This window comes from Carassius auratus, chromosome 20 (assembly GCF_003368295.1).
Source record: "Carassius auratus strain Wakin chromosome 20, ASM336829v1, whole genome shotgun sequence".
Taxonomy (NCBI): domain Eukaryota; kingdom Metazoa; phylum Chordata; class Actinopteri; order Cypriniformes; family Cyprinidae; genus Carassius; species Carassius auratus.
The window spans coordinates 12,441,466-12,461,502 of NC_039262.1; the positions used below are offsets into that span (position 1 = coordinate 12,441,466).

At 38.8% G+C, this 20,037-nt stretch overlaps 3 protein-coding genes across 4 annotated transcripts; 2 read left to right on the forward strand and 1 right to left on the reverse strand.

Annotated features, from left to right (window-relative positions):
- Positions 1–37: 37 nt before the first annotated feature.
- On the forward strand, positions 38–4,125 carry LOC113120973 (uncharacterized). Its single transcript, XM_026291145.1, has 10 exons — positions 38–244; positions 405–471; positions 615–667; positions 926–956; positions 1,068–1,093; positions 1,182–1,257; positions 1,444–2,975; positions 3,121–3,154; positions 3,264–3,315; positions 3,892–4,125. Exons 1-10 carry the CDS (start codon positions 161–163, stop codon positions 3,929–3,931), a joined length of 1,995 nt encoding a protein of 664 aa, XP_026146930.1. The 5' UTR covers positions 38–160; the 3' UTR covers positions 3,932–4,125.
- Positions 4,095–14,862, reverse strand: LOC113120975 (amidophosphoribosyltransferase-like). Its single transcript, XM_026291147.1, has 11 exons — positions 14,485–14,862; positions 8,313–8,379; positions 7,966–8,172; positions 7,753–7,865; positions 7,481–7,626; positions 6,906–6,978; positions 6,639–6,790; positions 5,415–5,542; positions 5,107–5,328; positions 4,900–5,020; positions 4,095–4,764 (listed from the first exon to the last, which is right to left on the reverse strand). The coding sequence occupies exons 1-11, from the start codon at positions 14,796–14,798 to the stop codon at positions 4,601–4,603; spliced, it is 1,707 nt and encodes a 568-aa protein (XP_026146932.1). The 5' UTR covers positions 14,799–14,862; the 3' UTR covers positions 4,095–4,600.
- On the forward strand, positions 9,784–19,536 carry paics (phosphoribosylaminoimidazole carboxylase, phosphoribosylaminoimidazole succinocarboxamide synthetase). Of its 2 annotated transcripts, XM_026291140.1 has the most exons (15): positions 9,784–10,215; positions 10,876–11,265; positions 11,354–11,422; positions 11,513–12,250; positions 12,825–12,902; positions 13,316–13,491; positions 15,212–15,248; positions 15,707–15,904; positions 16,542–16,720; positions 16,846–17,025; positions 17,136–17,249; positions 17,444–17,527; positions 18,266–18,446; positions 18,584–18,742; positions 19,232–19,536. In XM_026291140.1, exons 1-15 carry the CDS (start codon positions 9,837–9,839, stop codon positions 19,396–19,398), a joined length of 3,129 nt encoding a protein of 1,042 aa, XP_026146925.1. In that variant the 5' UTR covers positions 9,784–9,836; the 3' UTR covers positions 19,399–19,536. The 2 variants fall into 2 exon arrangements, with proteins under 2 accessions (XP_026146925.1, XP_026146927.1); XM_026291142.1 differs by lacking the exons at positions 9,784–10,215; positions 10,876–11,265; positions 11,354–11,422; ... (1 more) ...; positions 12,825–12,902; positions 13,316–13,491 and adding an exon at positions 14,733–14,872.
- Positions 19,537–20,037: the final 501 nt, after the last annotated feature.

Consider the following 20,037-nt stretch of genomic DNA (forward strand, 5'->3'; position numbering starts at 1 on the left):
TAAGATGACGTTTCATGATGCTTGAAAGAACGTCCAATCACAGCTCGATTTTTTTACTCGCGGAAATTTTTGAAAGACCAGGCGAGCCGCTGGCAAAGTGCAAAATCTCAATTTATGTTGCCCAAATAAATTGTTTTGCAATCGATTTTGTTAATGCAACATGTCTGCTAAACCTTCATATGCAGATCAATTCAAGAGAAATGACGACGTGTTCAGAAACACGATGGAAGCTATTTTTCAGAAGGTATGTAAGAGAGTTAACGTTACAGCAAACGTATGACCGTTTAAGATGAAGTCCATGTACTGGCGCATGTCTTACCGAGTAGAGTGTTATGTTTCTAAACTAGAGAATCCATGTAGTAACATGTAGCTTTAACAGAACATGTTTATTGCGTCCTTTATAGTATTCTAGTCTAAAAGATCCTGGGATAGACGTCTGTCTGAAAACAATGACCTGCAGGACTAATAGAGGTAACTTAAGCCAAAATATCGCAATTAAAAACGAATATCGAAGCATTTGCTGCTGTGAATTAGTTTAAAAATGAAAAGAAATGTTGTGTTGTTTTAAACCAAAACATTCAGATTGTTTCAGTATTATGTGACTAACATTACAGGTTCTGTGCCCATTGGCAGTGCAGAGGGAGAACGTGAGCTGGAAGCATTAAAGGTGAGAGACATAAATATAATCTAGAAAAAGCATATCTAGAGGAATCTTTTCTGAAATATTTAGATTTTATTTAATAATCATGGACATAATAAATTCCTGCTGTAAATAAGAAGTTGGTGTTCTTCAATGGTATGAAATAAAGATAATATGAGTAATACACAATTAGCGTTGACCCAAAATGTGAGCGTTTTTTCTTAGCATAGCAATGGTTGTATTATTTATTACATATTTATTACATTATTATTTTCTTATATGCAGACTCGAGTTAAAGCAGATTATTCAGTGAGGGGTAAGGAAAATAATTTTTTATTTATTTTGGGTAATTTATATCAGTTGTTTTTAGTTTAATACCATATGTTCTCATTTATCATGCTTAATCTTTTTGTCTTTTATTTTATAGAGTTTGAGGACCAGGAAAATGATCAGGTAGTAAAAAGAAAATTAATAGATTGTAAAAAAGCACAAAAAGTAAAAAGAAAAAGATGTTTTACTTATATTTAGTTTTTCCCACCAGTTTCAGATGGATGTGTCAGCGGTCACTGAGGATGATCTTAATGGCTCAAGTCGAAAGGAAAACAGAGAAAATCTGGGTAAGCAGTATTTATATAAATGTAAAACAAATGAACCCTGCAAAGGAATGTACCTAGCACAAAATAAACATTTCAGTTAGTATTTCTGTGTCATTTAAAGTCAAATATTTATGAACTACACACCGTATGCTCTTAAGTTCATTTATGAGCTGACATCAAAGTCATGTCTCAATGATAATCTTTTAGGGCACGGAGGTGAATCATTCCTCCTCTCTATGATTCTGAATAACACATCTCCAGAATCTCAGTGGGCTGAGCGATCTCCAACTGAAGAAGAGGATGAAGAGCTGGAGAAAACCCTGAGCAGCCATGGCAGTACCCTCCTTGATGTCTATCCCAGCATGCTCAACCAGATCGGAGAAGCGTACCGGCGACAGCACATGACTGATACTGCGAGGGCCGTGATGCAGAAGTACCGCCGAAAACATTGGCAAGCCGGCCCGACGCATCGCAACACATCCTTTAAGAACAGACACAACTGCACTCTCAACAAAACAACAGAGATCTCATTTACCAGTCAAAGTCCAGTTAGAAGAAACATTAGCAACTTTTTCAAGAGCAGCGACAAACCAAGGTCTTCGCCACTCAAAAATTCATCCTGCGAGGAAAGTGCCTGTTTTTACTCACCCAGGAGGAACAGCGCAGACGTGAGCGGTGTGAAGGATGAGTGTCCATGGACTGATTTGGATTTAACCAGTAAAACTGCTCGTGTGATTGACTTGTCCACACCTCCACATTCAGGTTCCCCTTCATTTAGTGACCAATCTCCAGATCTGGACCAAACCTATGATGTTGGACCAACATCCCATTCTGTTCCAGCCTCATCGGTCCTTAGTTCTCCACCACGAAGCAGAGCAGATCTGTCTCTAATTGACCAGAGAGGAATATCAGTCACCTCCCAACCTTCCTCATGGGACAAAGACTGTTTCAGGGACCGCATACATTCTCCTGTCCCCACCCCTCAGCGCGGTCTCATTAGTGTTTTGTCTCCTAGTGGGAAAAGTAGCTTCAGACCTAGTGTGCTGAACATGGAAAGGCAATTAAATACATCAGCAAGTCCTAATCGAAGGTCTCCTGTCCAGCATCCGTCTCATTCTGAGGTCCTCAGATCTCCTTATGGTGTCAAACAGGTGCCGTTGTCCTCACCCTGGCGGTCTGTTTATGACCACCCTGACCAAAGCTCATCCAAGGTGGAGAAACCATCACGTTTAACTCAATCCGACCGTCATCGCTCTCTTTCTGGCCCCCAGTCCACTCACTCATTCAGCGAACCGCAGATTGATGCACAGTTCAGAAAGCTGTATCACCACTTCATCTGTCGTGGCACATCATCACCGTGTCCTTCCTCCCAGTGTCATTTGTGTGAGAGACACATTAAGGAGACACCCCAAAGCCCCAGCTTTTCCTCTTCCAGCATGTCTGCTCTTGCTCTGACACCCCTGAGGGCCAAGCTCAAGAAACGCCATCGTCAACCTGAAGTGGAAGAGTCTCTCCGATTCAAACGCTTCCGAGAGAGTCGTTCTCCACTTAAACATCTCCAGCTGAGAGACCAGTGTATAAGCCACGGCATGTCAGAACCTACTGAAGACGAACACAACTGGGATAGAGCCGTCCTGCTGCAGTGCCCCAGTCCACGGTTCCTCAGGGGCACCGCAAACCTCAGGAGAATCAGGGAGGCCAATTTAAGCATGCAAATGAACCCACATGCTTTGTCTAGGGTAAGAGCATTATTGATTTCAAATTTCCATTCAAGTTTTTGATCTAATATTTAATTCATTTTAATGGCATTTCAGGATTTTTAAGTTGAAGAAAAACAAGATTTATTTATGCAGTAAAACAATGGTTTCTCCACTTGCTTTGCAGAGAGATGCCCCAAGCAGAGTCTATCTTGTGGAGGGTTTGTAGCCACATTTTAATTTCTTAAAAAACTTGCTCTGCATCATCAAGGCCTCTGTATCTTGCTCACAGATATTACATGTTAACTTACCAACATTTTATTTCAACAGCTGTGTCACCCATGAGACGGTTTAGTCAGGGTGCCTCTCCACTCTCTCCTAGGTAATTGGAGCACAAAATCCTGTCAGTTAATTTATTACAGATTTCATTTAAACTAGTTCATATGACTTTTTCTATGGATGTACCAAAATAAAAATTCTGTCTCCTGAAGTTGAGATTAAAATGTTGTTTACACCTATTTTGCGTAAATAAAACTAAATTTAATTAAAAATGTATAACTTTAAAAGCTCAATTTGCCCATTACAACACATGTACAATAATAAAATACATTTAACAGTTTTATCCAATCCTTGTTTTAAAGATGAACTTTTAGAGTAAAAATGGGAAAAATAAGCACACACGTGTTAATCAAAATCTCCAATACTGGGCTGCATTTCCCAAAAGCATCGTAAGCTTAAGTACATCGTAGACCCATTGAAACCAATGGAGCTATGATCAACTTAGGCTTACGATGCTTTTGGGAGACAGTCCTGGCCAATAACCAACATGGTAATAATATATTGTGCATTCCTAAATTTTTTTAGTTTTTCCTGAAATATGAAGATTTGTGTTTGTTACTGGAGAATGATAAGATATTCTTTGAGTCTGGCATTATGACTAAGATTGTGTTTTCTTCAGTCTCTCCAGGAGGCGACTGCAGTACAGTTTTCTGCAGTGATGAGCTTTCCTGCACGCATCTCACAGCCTGCCTGATAACCCTTGCGGGATAAACAATATATTGTGACTATATTAACTTTACCCTACTGAAAAAACATGGGATGACATCTGGGTGTAGATATGTTTGTCTGTAAATAATGTAAAGTCAAACGTTTTTTCAACAATTTTTTTAATAAACAATTGTTCATTTCACAATCAGAGTTTCATTTTGTGCGTTCTTGAGGACTAACAGAAAAGCAAGACAATCTGTTTCTGTAAGAATGGCTGCTAATGCTCATAGTGATTCAAAACGTGATCAAAAGTTAGAGTAATGTTGAGAAGGTTACATGGATACTGAAACGGATCTAATAAAACAGTTCCGACATTTACAAGATAGTGTTTTCACTAGACAAGAATCTTAACCATACCAGTAGTTTGATATCTGACAGCAACCAGAATGCTTTCAATGCTTTTGCAGCTCTTCAAAGGAATGTTTGAAAATTGAAAAATGTATGGAATGTTTTATTTGAATTCTAACACGGAGTATGGCCTGCCTAATGACATTTACAACTGTAACAAATGTTAAAGCAGCACCAAAGTTTTAATTACGGTCTTAGTCATTTAAACAATTTCAAAAGAAACAAAAAACTACTCTATACAGAGATGAATGGACATTTATGTGGGCCGAAATTCACCACTCCAGCTCCACTGGGTATTTTCCTGTGAGGCAGGCTGTGCAATGACCCAATCTAGTAGTCTTCGTGCTGATCCTCTCATCTTTCCCACGTGACTCTATCCCACTTTGAACAGCAGATACCAGACCTTCAACTGACAGATAACGCACACTTGTAGCACCTGTTCAAAGCAAAGGAAATATAATTATCGATTACGTTTTTCTATTTTCAGATGGGAATTGTTTTTATACTTCTCATAATTTGTGTATTCATTACAAAACCTTAGCGACTAGGCAAATCTCTGCTCCTGACTTACCAATATAACCTGCTATATCCTCAAACTCTGGTTTATTAGCAATGAGCTCCTCTTTGGTAGGAATGTTAATGCCCATGTAGCACGGGAACCGGATTGGAGGTGATGCAACTCGAATGTGGACCTGTGATGTGACATCACAAAGACACTGTGTTGGTTAAAACACAAAGTAGTTAACTTACAGTACTGATTGAAATATATTTTTTTTACCTCCGTTGCACCTGCTTCTTTCAGCAGTTTAATAATAGGGGAGATGGTGTTACCCCTCACAATGGAATCATCAATAAGCACCACTCGTTTGCCAGCAAAGTTATCAGTCAATGCCCCAAACTTCTTAGCAACTCCAAGCTGACGTAGGCGAGTGTTTGGTTGAATGAACGTTCTGCCCACGTAGCGGTTCTTACACAGCACCTCTACATATGGAAGGCCAGACTGAGAAAGAGACCGAATATAAAATTTCGTAAGGGCACAACCAATAAAGCATTAAGACTGATGTATACAGCATCATTATTACTCACTTGTTGTGCGTATCCTAATGCTGCAGGTGTGGCTGATTCTGGAACAGTGCTCACTACATCAGCATCAGTGGGAGCCTCAATGGCCAACTGCCGTCCACAGCGCTGCCTCACTGTATATACCATCTGACCTGCAAGACAGAAAAAAAAAACATTTCACCTATTACTATATGCCATGATTTTTATATTTACTACCGTTAAAATGTTTGTGGTCAGTAAGGTTTGTTTCAGGAATTAAAATTTTTAATTTACTAAAATAGCATTTAGTTCTGTGATGGCAAAGCTGAATTTTCAGCATCATTATATAAGTCTTATTCAGTGTCAAATGATCCTTCAGTAATCATTCTAATATGCTGATTTGCTGCTCATGGAATACTGTATTTTTTTATTGTTACCAATGTTGAGAATGATTGTGCTGCTTAATATTAATATTTGAAAGAAAATAGACCAGGATATGTTTTTTTTAATCAAGATTCTTTGATAACCAGACAGTTTATGAGTACAACAGTAATTTTTCTTGGTTAATTCCCTGCTGGCAAGATGCGTTTTGGATTAAAAAAAAAAATTGTTAGAGCAATTTTAGTTTTTAACAGCAGATGGCACTGCATGCTTTAGAAATTGCAGTACATTGATCGCTTCCAGTTCCTCACACACACACACACCACTTAAACTTTTAATTATCATTCATTAAGTTTGAAAAGTTTAAAGTGAATTACCAGAGTGTTCACAGTAGCCTGTGTTAACATTATTCTAATGTCATAAAAGCTGAGGTACAAGAACATTTAACTTAAATTACTCCGCTCTTAAAAACAGTTAAAAACTAGGCAAGAGCACCATCAGCTTTTAAAAACTAAGCTCAGAATCGATTCCTCAATCGAAGAGAATCACAATGCATTCGACAAATGGCAGAATCGATCTACAAGTATGGAAACGTCAACACCCATAATGCACCATGTTAGATCTGACTATCAGTGAGCTGGGATACAAAAATGTGAAAGCATCATATGACGGACATTTACTGAAAAATAAACCAGGAGATCTGAGTGCAGGAAACAGGGAGAAACTTTACAGCTGGTTCATTTACATATACTTTCGACATCTGTAACAATAAAAGGTGGTTGAAAGTCTTACTGACACCAATCATTTGGTTAAACCCAAACGTTACTGTTATATCAAGCTTTCCTTTCACTCGAAACAAAATAATGATTTTAAACATTATGAACTTGCCTTCAAATATGGAGTCTGGCCTGGCAAAGTACACATACTCAAATATGCAGAAGGCAGGAGGGTCTCCCTCTGGGCGTGGGACAACACTTAGGCTCTTCAGTCCGTTTTTAGAGATCTGGACGATCTCTCCAGGCTGTACTTCACGATAATACCTGATGACAGAAAAATAAAAACATACATATTAAACAAACTCATAAAATAAGCAACAGCTACTGTGGGGTAGGCTTAGGGATGGAAACTCATTCTGTTGGAATGATGTGAACACACTTTGCACCAATGGACTGGAAGCTGCAGGACTCAGAAGAGACCACCCAGCCTTCTGTGTCTGCTTCTCCTGCACCTACAGAATAAAAAAATAAATAAATTTAGCACCATCCTAGACCAAAGGTACAGCACAGACAGGCCGCATGCTCCCCCTGCAGTAGTGATGGGTTGTTCTTGAACGATTCATCCATTTTGAACTAATCTTTAATGTGACTCTTGAAGAATGAGTCATTTCGAATTTCTCTATCCAATGCAGTCATGTCACGTGACAAAAGAACGAACGATAGGTTAAAGCCTTTTATACAGTCTATGGTTAAAGCTTATGGGTCTGTCACGTGATGAAAGAACGACTTAAATTATAGTTTTTTATTGTTTGTAGTGTGATCAACGTATGCGTAAGTCCTAGTAAACATGTTAGGAAGTTACATGTAACATTTTAATTATATTTTGATAAAATAAATGACAAAAAAAAAAAATGTTTTCTTTGGTGAACAAGACTCCAAGGTCCGAGTCAGTAAAATGATCCGAACTTCCCATCACTACCCGGCAGCTCTTGCCCTCAATGCTGAATCACACACCTGAGCTGTGAAGTTTTGAGATGGGTACTAGACGTCCAATAGATAGAGGCCGGTTTCCATAGGGGTCTCTCACAGCATAGATTACATCTTTATACATAACTAGCAATGAGTATGATGTAGGTGTCTCTGTCATCAGATTCTTTATGCTAAGAGAAACAAGCAATACAAATACATTAAAATTAAGTTACATAATACAAATACAAAAAAAATTGCAATCATTAATACAGACAAGCAGTGACCCAATCAGATGGGGAAAGACGTGCAGAACATACCGAGCCACCCAATCAGGAGTATCTAGCTCCTCCATGGGTGGAGTCAAAGCAAGGAGCTGGGTAATAAGTTCACTGTCTGAGCTGGTGGAGAGGCCAACGCCATGACGCATAACCTACAACACACAAATACATTACATCAAATAGAAAAAAGCTCCTCTTTTTTCCTGAAACTCTTATGTGGAGTCTCATGTATCCCTATGAATCAAAGCCCACCTTTTTGCGCAGTGCAGAGGCATTGACCAGTTCTCCATTGTGTGCCACTGCAATCTTGCCATGCAGCGTGTCTACCACAAAAGGCTGGCAGTTCTGCAGCTCTGAAATGCCCGTGGTGGAGTAACGCGTATGTCCGATGCCTAGGTTGCCGTTGCGCAGCTTCAGCAAATCCTCTGCTTTAAAAGCTGTATTCACTAAACCCATGCCCTGTGAGAAGCAATTATGTCAGGCATGTCTAATCTTGCATTCATTGCTGTACGTTGAAGTGTGTTGGCCCGTGGGACAGGAACAAATCATGTTTAAGTGATGCTGTATGCATCGAAATGCTGTTATTCCTAGTACATTACCTTGAGGGTGGTGTATGTCGGTGAGTTTGTTCCAGTACTCGTGGCAATCCCAGCACTCTCCTGGCCCCTATTGAACAAAGAGTACTGTAAAAAAGTACTGTTTTTTTTCACATTAATGATCTACAATAAATTATGCAGATTTAGAATTGTCTTGCACAAATTTTCAAAGATGTACAAATAAGAAATGTGGTGTCATTTCATTTTTTTTTTGTAAATTTAATTTTATTCAGTAAGGGCATATTAAATTATATACAACAAATACAGTAAAGACATTTATAATGATTTCTGAAGGATCATGTGACACTGATAATGGCTGAAAATTCAGCTTTGCCATCACAGGAATAAATTACAAAAATCAAATAAAAAATGTATTTTAACTTTAAAAAGTAAATTTCACATAATCAGCACATGAGATCATCAATGTCATAGTTTGAATGTTGTTGTTCCTAAAGATGCACAATAAATATCATCTAATATTTAATGCTCATATCTTCTCAGTAAAGCTGGTTCTGTAATTAGCGGTAAATCTCTACACGTGCGTGATTTCATATGGAGCAGCATTTAATACACAGAGCCGTTTTTCACTGACAGGCTGCGCAAAATATGATCGTGGTTTGGTACAGCTTGTCAATAAACAACGGCTCTGTGTAGTAAATGATGCTCCATGTGTAATCATGCACTAGAGATTTACAGCAAATTAAATAGTGTCGTCACGGCTAGTTAGGACAAAACCTCTGATTAACATGGAAAATATACCTTTGTTGCATATAGTTAGGACATGATTTTAAACAGATTTACTATTAATTTATTGATGTGTTTACTTTTTTGAATGAAGTAATGTATCTTTAATCTATTTTTCCTTTTCCAGAAATATAGAGACGAACTGATGGTGTTTGTTGAAGCGATTACTGCAGGTGGTAATCCATTAGAAAACATTTCTTTGCAAGACTAGAATCTGTATATAGCATGTGTCCTTCCCATTCTTCCACTTTTCTACTTTACACAAAAAAAAAATCTAAATCAAGCCAAATCTGTTTTTATGAGTGAATGACTGCACAGAGTGTGACTAAAGCAGATCAAACTGGTTTATGTGAAGCGGTTAGCCAGAGAATGAGATAGGGGGAGGGGAATTAGAGCGAGCATGAGAGAGCGAGAGACTGAAAGCATGAGGAAAAGCATAGACAGTTCATCACAAAGATGTGACTAAATAAGCTGAAATTACATTCAAATTAGACACGTTAGCACAGCCAAACGCCTCCGAGCATTTTCCACGTGTCATATTGAGTAAGATCAACAGAAAGTGCAGCTCATTTGCCAAGCCACTTCTCGCATTTCTTCCCCAGCCCTCCCCCACGCACGCAGCTTAAGCCAGTCATGTGGCTGTTCTTGGTCATGTGACTGTTCTAACTGGCTCAGTCGTCTGGTTGCCTTGGACACTGAGCTTAAAATCAACAGGGAGGGGGAGCAGGGAGGATAAAGGCAGAGGTGAACAAACAGAAGCCATTTCTAGGCAAGCTTAGAAACATGGAGCCTGAAACAGACCAACAAAGGCATGCTGGGGAGGACAAGAGGCAGAGGGACACTGCTGGACACTGGAGAGGGGAGGAAGTGAAAACTCTGCTTTCTGTGTGGAGGGAGAGACAAGCCTGGGAAGAGGAAGAAAGCAGGGCCAAGTATGAGGGCATCTCAAGCCGTCTGAGAGAGCTTGGGGTGTGTAGGGACTGGCTTGACTGTAAGGCCCAGAGTAGGAGCATGGCTCTTCCAGACTGGAGGCCTACGCAGACCGCCTACAAACACTCTTCTGCAGATAGCAGGCCACCGACCCAAAGGCCTTACATTGCAGATGAAGAGCTTACAGCTGCCAGAAGAGAGGAGCCTGCTTCACTGCCAGCTCTTCAGGAAGGTAACAATCACAAGATTAACAAAGCTACAACGTTTTTGGATGAAGCATTGGGGTTAAAATGGTATATTTGCTCTCTTTTGATATTTTATAGGTAGCTTGCATAATTAAACAATTACAATAAAATAAAGAAATTATATACAATTAAATAATTTAAAAAGTAACTTTTATTCTACAACAATAACAATGGTTTTCGTCCAGGGGAGCAGGGCCCACTAGGGGGCCTCCAAATTACTTAAATGTGTAAAAAAAAAAAAAAAAAAAAAAAAAAAAAGCTAAACTATTTAAAAAGATTTTTTTTAAAACCTAATTCTTATATAATTCCCCCCTCAACAACATATTTGAAAACAGACCTTACATTGACTTGAAAAACTTACTTTTTTAATGAACACATTATGTCAAACACAAACAATTTACTGGGTAGAAATTGTAAGTAAAACTTATTTTTAAAACATTCTTATCCTTAATTGTCTTTCTGAAAAATCTGAAACAAGTGGACAAGTCATGGGGCTGAATTTTTTTGTGGTCTATGGCCTTGTAGTCAAAAAGTTTAAAAACCTGGTGGATTTTAAAAACCCACCTGGTGGGTGTATAAATCCAGCCACTATTGTTTATAATTATGTCGCCAAACCTGATTTTAAGCAAGAACCAATTTACTTCTAGGACTGGAAGGAGGAAGGCACTGGTCTGACAAGGAGGTTCGGGCTCTCCTTACCGTTTGGTCCGACAAGGAGGTTCACAAACAGCTCCAACGCTCCCACAGAAACAAGGCCATCTTCCAGGAGATGGCACGCCGGCTGGAACGGCAGCATGGCGTGGTGCGTGACTGGAGACAGTGCCGCACCAAATACAAGAACATGAAATATGACTACAAAGTCAGCAGAAGTCAAGGCCGGCCGATAAGGTTCTTTGCTGAGCTTGATGCTATAATGCAGGGCAAAGACATTGAGGGTGGATTTGATGAGGACGAGTCATCTAGGAACATACCAGACATGGACCAGGTGGCCATGAGGCGTGAACCTGTTGAAGAACAGGTTATTAAGATCGATGACGGTAAGATCTGTTATTAATTACAACAAAATGGTGCTGGTTCAAGTTTGCCATTAAATTCACCTCCTGCATCTGCATGCCTTTCTTTAAGATGAAAGTCTGGCAGAGATGCAAACAATAATGAATGCCGCCACTCATCCACTGATTGCAAGAGAGACAGGTGAGTTCTAATTTAAATGGAAACGTTCAATGTTGTTTCAACATCTTCAACTTAAAAAATAAAAAATTAAAATAAAAAATTCTGCTTCAGCGACCACAGCAGCAGCCACAAATGAGATGAACATAATCACAGTGCATGACTCGGGCAGAAACTGGAGTGAGGAAGAGGTGGCCGCACTGCTTCAGATCTGGGCCGAAGAAGGGATTCAGAGACAGCTACAGGGCTCAACCAGAAACAAAGACATATTCGTGCAGATTTCACGCAGGCTTCTACAGCAGGGGGTGGAAAGGGACTGGAAACAGTGTCGCACCAAGTACAAAAACCTGAAGTACCTCTACCGGTCTCTGCAGAGAGGAAAGGCCGATATCGGAGATCCTCGCCGTGTCATGAGATTTTACGAACAGCTGGATGCCCTTTTGTCCAAGCCTCCTAGAAGTCGACTGAGCTATGCCAAGTTTTCTGACACAAACAATACACTGAGAAACTCTAGGATGTTTACTCAACCAACATTTGAGGAGCACTCAATGGGTGGACTTCCACAGGGGGACAATAACATTGTTGCGGTTAGATATGACCAGCCACCCATAGATGAGGCAACTTTGAGATCTCCTGCCATTTCTGCAAGGGTCTTTCAGAACCAAAGTGAGTCCGAAAGGATTTTAACAAGACCAGAGGAAGTATCAGATGTTGAATATGGAATGCCTGAAATGAATGCCACGGTTGTGAGGTCAACTGGCAGCCCTCAGATAGAATATGAACAGCATGTCTCCTCTGACTCCATTACAGCTGTTATATATGACGACAGTCCTAAGTACAGAAGGATCCCAGGTAAAAAAAATTAATTACACCAGTGGTTCTCAACTGATTTTGCATCAGATTTGACATGTGGTGGACCAAAGCATGACCACTTTTTTATCATATAAAAGTAAACTAAATGAAAAAGTGAAATAAAAGTTCTTAAAATTAAACACATGTAACATGGATTTGATTTATTTTAAGACTTCAAAAGACAATACTACACTGCATCAATATACTGGTTCAATTCGATTCAATTTATTTTAACTGGCAATGTTTTGTTCATGGTTTTTGAAAATGAAGGAATGTTTGAGGATTATGCAACCAGTCCATGTTGCATTTTCTTACAGGCGAATTTGTAAAACGATACAAAATATGCATTACAAAATATGGAAAGCATTTTTCTCCCTTAAAAAAGAAGGCCTATTTATTTTGTTATACTAATTACACAATGTTGCATTTTATTATTTGCATTTAGTATTGTTTCTTCCTCTGCTGGTAGCGACACTATTGCTCATGACCCACCGGTTGAGAACCACTGACTTATCCTTTTAAATTAAATGTTTTGTGTTTTTCCTCAATATGTGTGCATACATTTCCAATGTAGACAGCAGTGACCCATCATACACAAGTGGAGAGCATGCAGCTGCTACCAAAGGAAGAAAGAGGAAAGCTGCAGATGAAGGTTTTTCATTATTTTCTCCTCACTACAAGAGAGACATACTCAAATAATGTAATGAGCAGAGTGAGACTCAGGTGTGAGTCAATCTTGTGACTTCAGTTTAACTAATAGAATCAAGATAGGAACAAGAACACATTCATAAGATACATGGACAGCATTTCAAAACAGATGAAAATGATTACATTTGTATACAATACAACAGTGGCAAACAATCATGAACTTTTCTGTCATTTGTATTTCAAAAGAAAGGAAATCAGGATGAGTCATTACACTATAATAAAATAAAATATATTGATTATTAAACATATATAAGGCTTATTATAAAAATCAGTCTCTATTATTATAGTTTTTTTTTTTGACCAAGGTAGCATATTAGGAAATTTTCTATAACCCTTAACACTTCATCTTGTGTTTAGGGGATCGTTTGCTTTGTAAACAGTTTCATCAGAGCACTGATGATGGAGAAAGCAGCACAGACTGGTCTGAGAATATAGACTTCCAATGCAAAGAAGAGGAGGATCAATACATTCCGATCATGGAGATCACCTCTGTGTGTTCAATGGCGTCTAATGCAATCACGTCTGAACAATCGGTGAGATGGCAGGACAATGGAAGTCTATTGATCTGTGATTCAGCTGCATAGCTGCAGGGTATTGCAAAACATTACTGCATGTGCATTTTTTAACTATGAGCTATATCAGCATTTGTAGTACTATGTAACAGTAAGAGAACAGAGTAGGCAGTTACAAAAGTTAATTATGCATGTCACTACATTCCATGCAAACCATATGTAAAACAAGTGATTTGTTTAATGTCAGTGTTTTCTAGCAAGGAAGATTTCCAACCACATGGAGATCCATGCTGAAAAAAAACTACTTAAACCAGCCTAGATTTTATTTGCTGGTTTTAGCTGGAGTAAACTGGTCTTTCAGCCTGACCATCTGAAAACTGCCCAAAACCCCTAAAAAAACAGCCTGACCAGACTGGGAGAAAAGCTAAAACAAGCACGCTTAGACATCCCCAGTAGGAATATATAAATAATGTGACAATGTATCCTATATGCTTCAAAATTCCAAAAAGACAATATTAACATAAAATAATAAATATATAGGGGGAAAAAAACTATTTCTAAATGTGGTACAATAACTCTGTTAAGATTTGTAGAAGGTACTGATTAAGATAAAGCTTTTTGAATATTGGGCAACCCAGATTGAGTGGGGTCAGGGGTGGGTGGTCCTTGTCTCTAACCAGGCTGAAAAAAAAAAAAACTTTTAACACCATTTACTTGCTTGCTTAGTCTCTATGTGAGATGTAAATTAGGTAAAATAGATCCCTGTTGAAAAAACGAAACAAAAACATTTAAAAAACATTCGAAGATGTACTTTTGCTTGTCTGAACTGGTTAACGATGGTCATCCATATCCAACAAACAGTCTAGCCAGGTTGGGAAACCAGCAAACCTAGTTATATTTTTTCAGCAAAGATGCTCTTAATATGTTTGTTCTATAGTAATGGTCTCACACAATAACTCCACAGTAGAAGTCACTCTATAGGAACCAGCACATTAGCAGCAGAAGCACACTTACCTGTGCTGCAAAGCAACAAGTCCAAGTGTCAAAATCTGCGCCACCTCCAGTTGTGTTGGCCATTCTCCCGCCGCCACACAGCCGAACACCCCGCATTCCTCCCCAATGCCCGACTCCTCAAACTCCATGTCCTCGTCTCTGAGGCGAGCTGAATGGCTTTGTAGTGTTAGCGTGTATATGATTTCCACGCTGCCTGGAGTCACTCGAACCACGTGTTTCCTCACACAGCCGAACAAGTGGCGGAGGATCTGGCAACACAAATGCTCAAATGAAAAAAAAAAAACTCCAGCTCTGAAGTCAAAGTTACAGGACATGGAAAAATAGGAAAGTTTTTTGGGAAAAAATAGCAAGTTTTATCCAATCAATAACTTAAAACGTACAAAGTCTGGTAGGTAAATTGTGACGAACGCGATCAATGTCTTGCACAACGCGCCCTAAGTTCATTGTAGTTCGCAAAGATTTACTTCGTATGATTGTTTGTTTCTAAATGATATCAATAGATAAGTGTTTTTTTTAAGTATGCAGTTTAAGATGTTGTTCACGTGGTGAAGATGGCATTACCCTGATTGGTGTTTATGAATCGGCAGAGAGTGTCGTAACGCGTTACTCTTGTGTCTTACTCCCCCGAGACGCATTTTATATCAGCCTTTCCCTGAAGTTCAGTTACTGAAACATTTACCTGAAACCCAGCGACACAGAATAATCAAGTGTCTAATCATATTTGCAGGAAAAACGAAGCTCAACAACCATGTCGAACACAACAGGTAAGTTTGGTTTTATTTGTCTGCTTGATTTCTCTCTTCACCATGTTTTACCATTGTGCAATTGCGCAATGCATAAAATGCACACATGTGGCGGGAAACAATAGTTCAGCTCTTTTGTTAAACAGAATCAGTAGCATTACTTGAGGTAATATGGTAGTATCTCATTTTTCAGCCAAGCTAAATCATAATACGGGTCAATGTCAATTCTGTATAAATAAAGTAGAAATCTTTGAAAATCTAGTTTACGTCACGTAACAGATTTCCCCCCCCCTATGCTTATTTAGTCAATTTGTCCTCAACACAACATGTCTTTTCATAAAAAAAAATTCAAGAGCAAAAAAGCATAATGTCATAGACCCATATGTGCTTGTTCACTATAATTTGCAGTGATTTACATCTTAAAGTCACATACATTGACATCAATTAATATGTATTGTTGCCTTGGCTTATTTCTGTAGAACTGAAATTAGGAGAAAAACTGAACGAGGGTAAGACCAAGCAGATCTTTGAGCTTGTGGAGGAGCCGGGTCATGTTCTGGTCCAGTCTAAAGATCAGATCACAGCGGGCAATGCGGTTCGGAAGGATCAGATGGAGGGCAAAGCAGCTATTGCCAACAAGACCACCAGCTGTGTGTTCAAACTTTTACAGGATTCTGGTGAGATTTCCCTATTTATATTTAATATGTGTATAAGCTGGTTAATTTTATTTGCACATAATATTCATTCAGAATAAATGATGACAGTACTGTACTGTAAACAGGCAAGCAAGAAGTGCTGGTCCACAACATCATGTTTATTGAATAAAAATTCAGCGATGCAATAGTGCTCAAAGTCTTTTTTTAAAATTTTTTTTATTAAATTTAGTTGAAGACATTCATGAGGTAGGCCCAAATTCAGTGTTGCAAGAGGTCCCTAGAGGGCATTTACTTTTAAATTAGTTGCCACAACCTCTGCAATTTTAGTGAATTAAAGTTGGTGTGTACACCATGTGCAGCTCCTGGTGAAGGTTTTGCTCTAGGGAAATGACTGCCTTGTGACAGCCATGCTTCCTTTAATTAAACTGAATATTCCACACATGCTTGCTTTGTTGAGGCTTTTAAGACTGCTGTCTCTGTTTCACTGTGTGAAAGCATGTTGTGTCTTTGTCGGTCATACCTATACTCTGCATAGTCAGTGTCAGTATGTCACTGTATCTTGCTGGAAAATGCCATTAATGTATTAGACAAATAATTGAGCCATTTCTAATAGGAAGCACACAGTAATGCGAATCATGACTCTACCACTTTCTTTCAGGGTTTAAGACTGCTTTTGTCAGGCAGCATTCTGAGACTGCTTTTGTGGCGTCTCGATGTGAAATGATACCCATTGAGTGGGTCTGCAGACGGATAGCCACAGGCTCCTTCCTCAAACGCAACCCTGGGGTCAAAGAGGGCTACCGCTTCGCTCCTCTGAAAATGGAGATGTTCTTTAAGGTGAGGTTTGGTTATATAGAAATAAAGTGGTGGAGAAGGTTTTGTCATCCATGATATTTCAGAGTAATGTCATGCCATTTCCCATATTGATGCCTTCACTTTCTCTTCCATTGTTCTTTGTTCAGGATGATGCCAATAATGACCCTCAGTGGTCAGAGGAGCAGCTTTTGGCAGCTGGTTTTGAGCTGGCAGGTTTGACCATTGGCCGCTGTGAGGTGGACATCATGAGCAAAAGCACGGTGGCCATATTTGAAGTCCTGGAGAAGGCTTGGGCCACACAGGACTGCACATTGGTGGATATGAAAGTAAGAAACCACTTTTGAAGGTAGTTTCTGTTAGTGTAACTGGTGGTAGTGACATTTTCTGTTACTGACCCCAACAGTAAATGTTTAATGGCCATAAACTTTCATTTTAGATTGAATTTGGTGTAAATGTGACCACTAAAGAGATTGTGTTGGCTGATGTGATTGACAACGACTCGTGGAGGCTCTGGCCTGCAGGGGATCGCAGCCAGCAGAAAGACAAACAGGTAAATAACCAAACACCTATACATGACCGGCATGAAAAGCAGAGTTAACTGAGAGTTTGGTATTAAATCTGAGGAAGCAGATATCCTGCTATGATAATGGTCTTTCCATAAGCATGCTGATTACAGAGAATTAACCAACCTCTAGTGTGATCTATGTGAGTATGACTGTGTTTAACAAGGTGTTCTTTGTGAAGGCGTACCGTGACCTGAAAGAAGTCACTCCTGAGGCCATGCAGATGGTGAAAAGAAACTTTGAGTGGGTTGCAGAGCGAGTCAAGGTACAATGTTTTTCAAAATGATTGTTTTTGTTGTGTTTGTTCTGTTACATTTCTACATTTCCTGCAATTTATGCATATATATTCAAATTAAAACTGCACAAAGTCAGCATTCAAATTCACCTTTTCTTATTTTGAGCGATTCATTTGTACATACACAAACATATGCAAAAAATTAAGTTTTTTGTATTCTTTATTTTGTCTGCTAAAATGTCACCCTTTAAACCTTGCATTAATCTGCCTGTGCAACCAATCATAACCAAGTGCCTGCCCTATTTTTTGTCTTTTGATATTCATTACACTTGCATGTATTTTCCAGTATGAAGGAAAATATCTGCCTCTATTCTGCTTCATCACAACTTTAAACAAGTTTCTCACGATTTAAAAGTCGACTGCAGTCAGTTTAATTTATTATAACCCGCATCACGCAGCTGAACATTCATATAGAGCTCTGTGACCTCGTGCTATCATCTTTCACCCCATTAACCTCTGAACACTGTGATGACCCCACCATCCCTCTTCCTCTAGTAAAGTCTTTCACAACATCTAAATGCATTTTTCCCAGTTTGAATGGATTTCACCAGCTTTCCTGACTAAAACTTTTTGTTGTTTTGCTGTTGTCAATGACACCACAATGTTTCATATCACACAAGTGCTATTTTTGTGGAGGATCCTAATGAATCCTCCACAGTTGGTGACTGATGAGACTCTGTTTGTGTGTGTGTGTGTGTGTGTGTATAGCTGCTTCTGGAGTCACAGGCAAAAGGAAGAGTTGTAGTTCTAATGGGCTCTACTTCAGATGTGGCTCACTGTGAGAAGATTCGTAAGGCTTGTGGCTCTTATGGCATTCCCTGCCACCTTAGGGTCACCTCTGCCCATAAGGGCCCTGATGAGACACTCCGCATCAAAGCTGAATACGAGGGTATGACCAAACACAACTAACACTAAGAACAGAATGTCCTTTCTACAGATAAAAAAAAAAAAAGCAACTGTTATTAATTACAGTGGTTAATGTTTTAAACCTCACTATTAAAATCTATCAGTTTTTTTTCTTCTCAGGTGATGGTGTACCCACCATCTTTGTTGCAGTGGCAGGCAGAAGTAATGGCCTGGGTCCTGTGATGTCAGGAAATACTGCATATCCGGTTATTAACTGTCCCCCTATTACCCCCGACTGGGGTGCTCAGGACATTTGGTCATCTCTTCGCATGCCTAGTGGTACAGATCAATTTAAATCTCTTTAAACATGACATGATTATCTGTTTGTAATTAGACTACAACAGAGTCAGTCAAAAATAAAGTAAAAACAATAATATTATGAAATATAATTAAAATTTAAAATAACTTATTTTTTAATAGAACATAACTTAATATAATTGAAAAATTGCTTAATTTTGTGGAAACTGATACATTTTTCATAATATTTTGATGAATAGAAAGTCTATTTATTTGAAATAGGAATCTTTGTAAAATTGTAAATGTCTCTACTGACCCTTCTAAAAGTCCTGAGACCTTTTTTGTAAAGAGAATTTGAACAAAGTTAAGCTAAATACAGTTTTAGCAAAAATAAGCAGTAAAAAACCTGATTTCTCACCATTAAAATAGCCACAGAACCTTGCATGGCATTAAACACAAACAAACTTGACTCTTGCGAGCAATTCAATGGGTTCTTTTATATAAAAAACATTGTCATTCTTACTCTTTCAGGTCTGGGTTGCTCCACGGTTCTTTCTCCAGAAGCTGCTGCTCAGTTTGCAGCTCAGATCCTGGGTCTAAATGACCATTTGGTTTGGGCCAGACTTCGAGCATCCATGCTGAACACCTGGGTCTCCTTGAAGCAGGCTGACAAAAAGCTGCAACAGTGCAGCCTGTAATACACCAGCTTTTCATTCCGTTCAACCACTTTGTACATTTCTGCTTACATTTTTGTGTATGCACCTGTCATTGTCTTTAAACAATCCTATGTGAAATGCTGACTTCGATCTTACGTCAATAAACATTCCTTAATTGCATTTGTTGTACTCAAAAATGGAAATATGATAAAAGCCAAGGGTGTGATACACACTGTCTTAAATAATATGTGACCCTGGACCACAAAGCCAGTAATAAGTAAAACAGGTAGGCTATATTTGTAGCAGAAAATCATTAGGATATTAAGTAAAGATTATGTTCCATGACGATATTTTGTAATCTATAAAAATTAAATTTTTGATTAGTAATATGCATTGCTAAGAAATTTGTGGTTTTGTGGTTAAAACCCTGACCCTTATTATATGACTGGTTTTGTAGTCCAGGGTCACATATATGGCTGTATAATATACATATATAATTATGTACACATATATAAACATAGGTATATGTGTATAGACGTGCCTTCAAAAACCGGCAAGATGTAGTCATCTCAGCAGACAGGAACTGAGGCTAACATTGAATTCGGACGTACTTGATGCCATTTTTCAGTTTTCGGATGCAGCCTATACACAGATGGGTGAATTGTGTGAAAAATACTGTTT

Excerpts from the sequence above, each read along its gene's own strand:
- LOC113120975 (XM_026291147.1), bottom strand. The coding sequence starts at position 14,798 with ATGTCCTGTAACTTTGACTTCAGAGCTGGAGTTTTTTTTTTTTCATTT. Across the intron at positions 7,627-7,752 it reads ACTCCTGATTGGGTGGCTCG|CATAAAGAATCTGATGACAG; the intron begins GTATGTTCTGCA and ends TGTTTCTCTTAG. Across the intron at positions 4,765-4,899 it reads GGATATAGCAGGTTATATTG|GTGCTACAAGTGTGCGTTAT; the intron begins GTAAGTCAGGAG and ends TGCTTTGAACAG.
- paics (XM_026291140.1), top strand. The coding sequence starts at position 9,837 with ATGGAGCCTGAAACAGACCAACAAAGGCATGCTGGGGAGGACAAGAGG. Across the intron at positions 12,903-13,315 it reads GAGGAAAGCTGCAGATGAAG|GGGATCGTTTGCTTTGTAAA; the intron begins GTTTTTCATTAT and ends TCTTGTGTTTAG. Across the intron at positions 18,447-18,583 it reads CATCAAAGCTGAATACGAGG|GTGATGGTGTACCCACCATC; the intron begins GTATGACCAAAC and ends TTTTCTTCTCAG.
- LOC113120973 (XM_026291145.1), top strand. The coding sequence starts at position 161 with ATGTCTGCTAAACCTTCATATGCAGATCAATTCAAGAGAAATGACGAC. Across the intron at positions 245-404 it reads TGGAAGCTATTTTTCAGAAG|TATTCTAGTCTAAAAGATCC; the intron begins GTATGTAAGAGA and ends CGTCCTTTATAG. Across the intron at positions 2,976-3,120 it reads ACCCACATGCTTTGTCTAGG|AGAGATGCCCCAAGCAGAGT; the intron begins GTAAGAGCATTA and ends CTTGCTTTGCAG.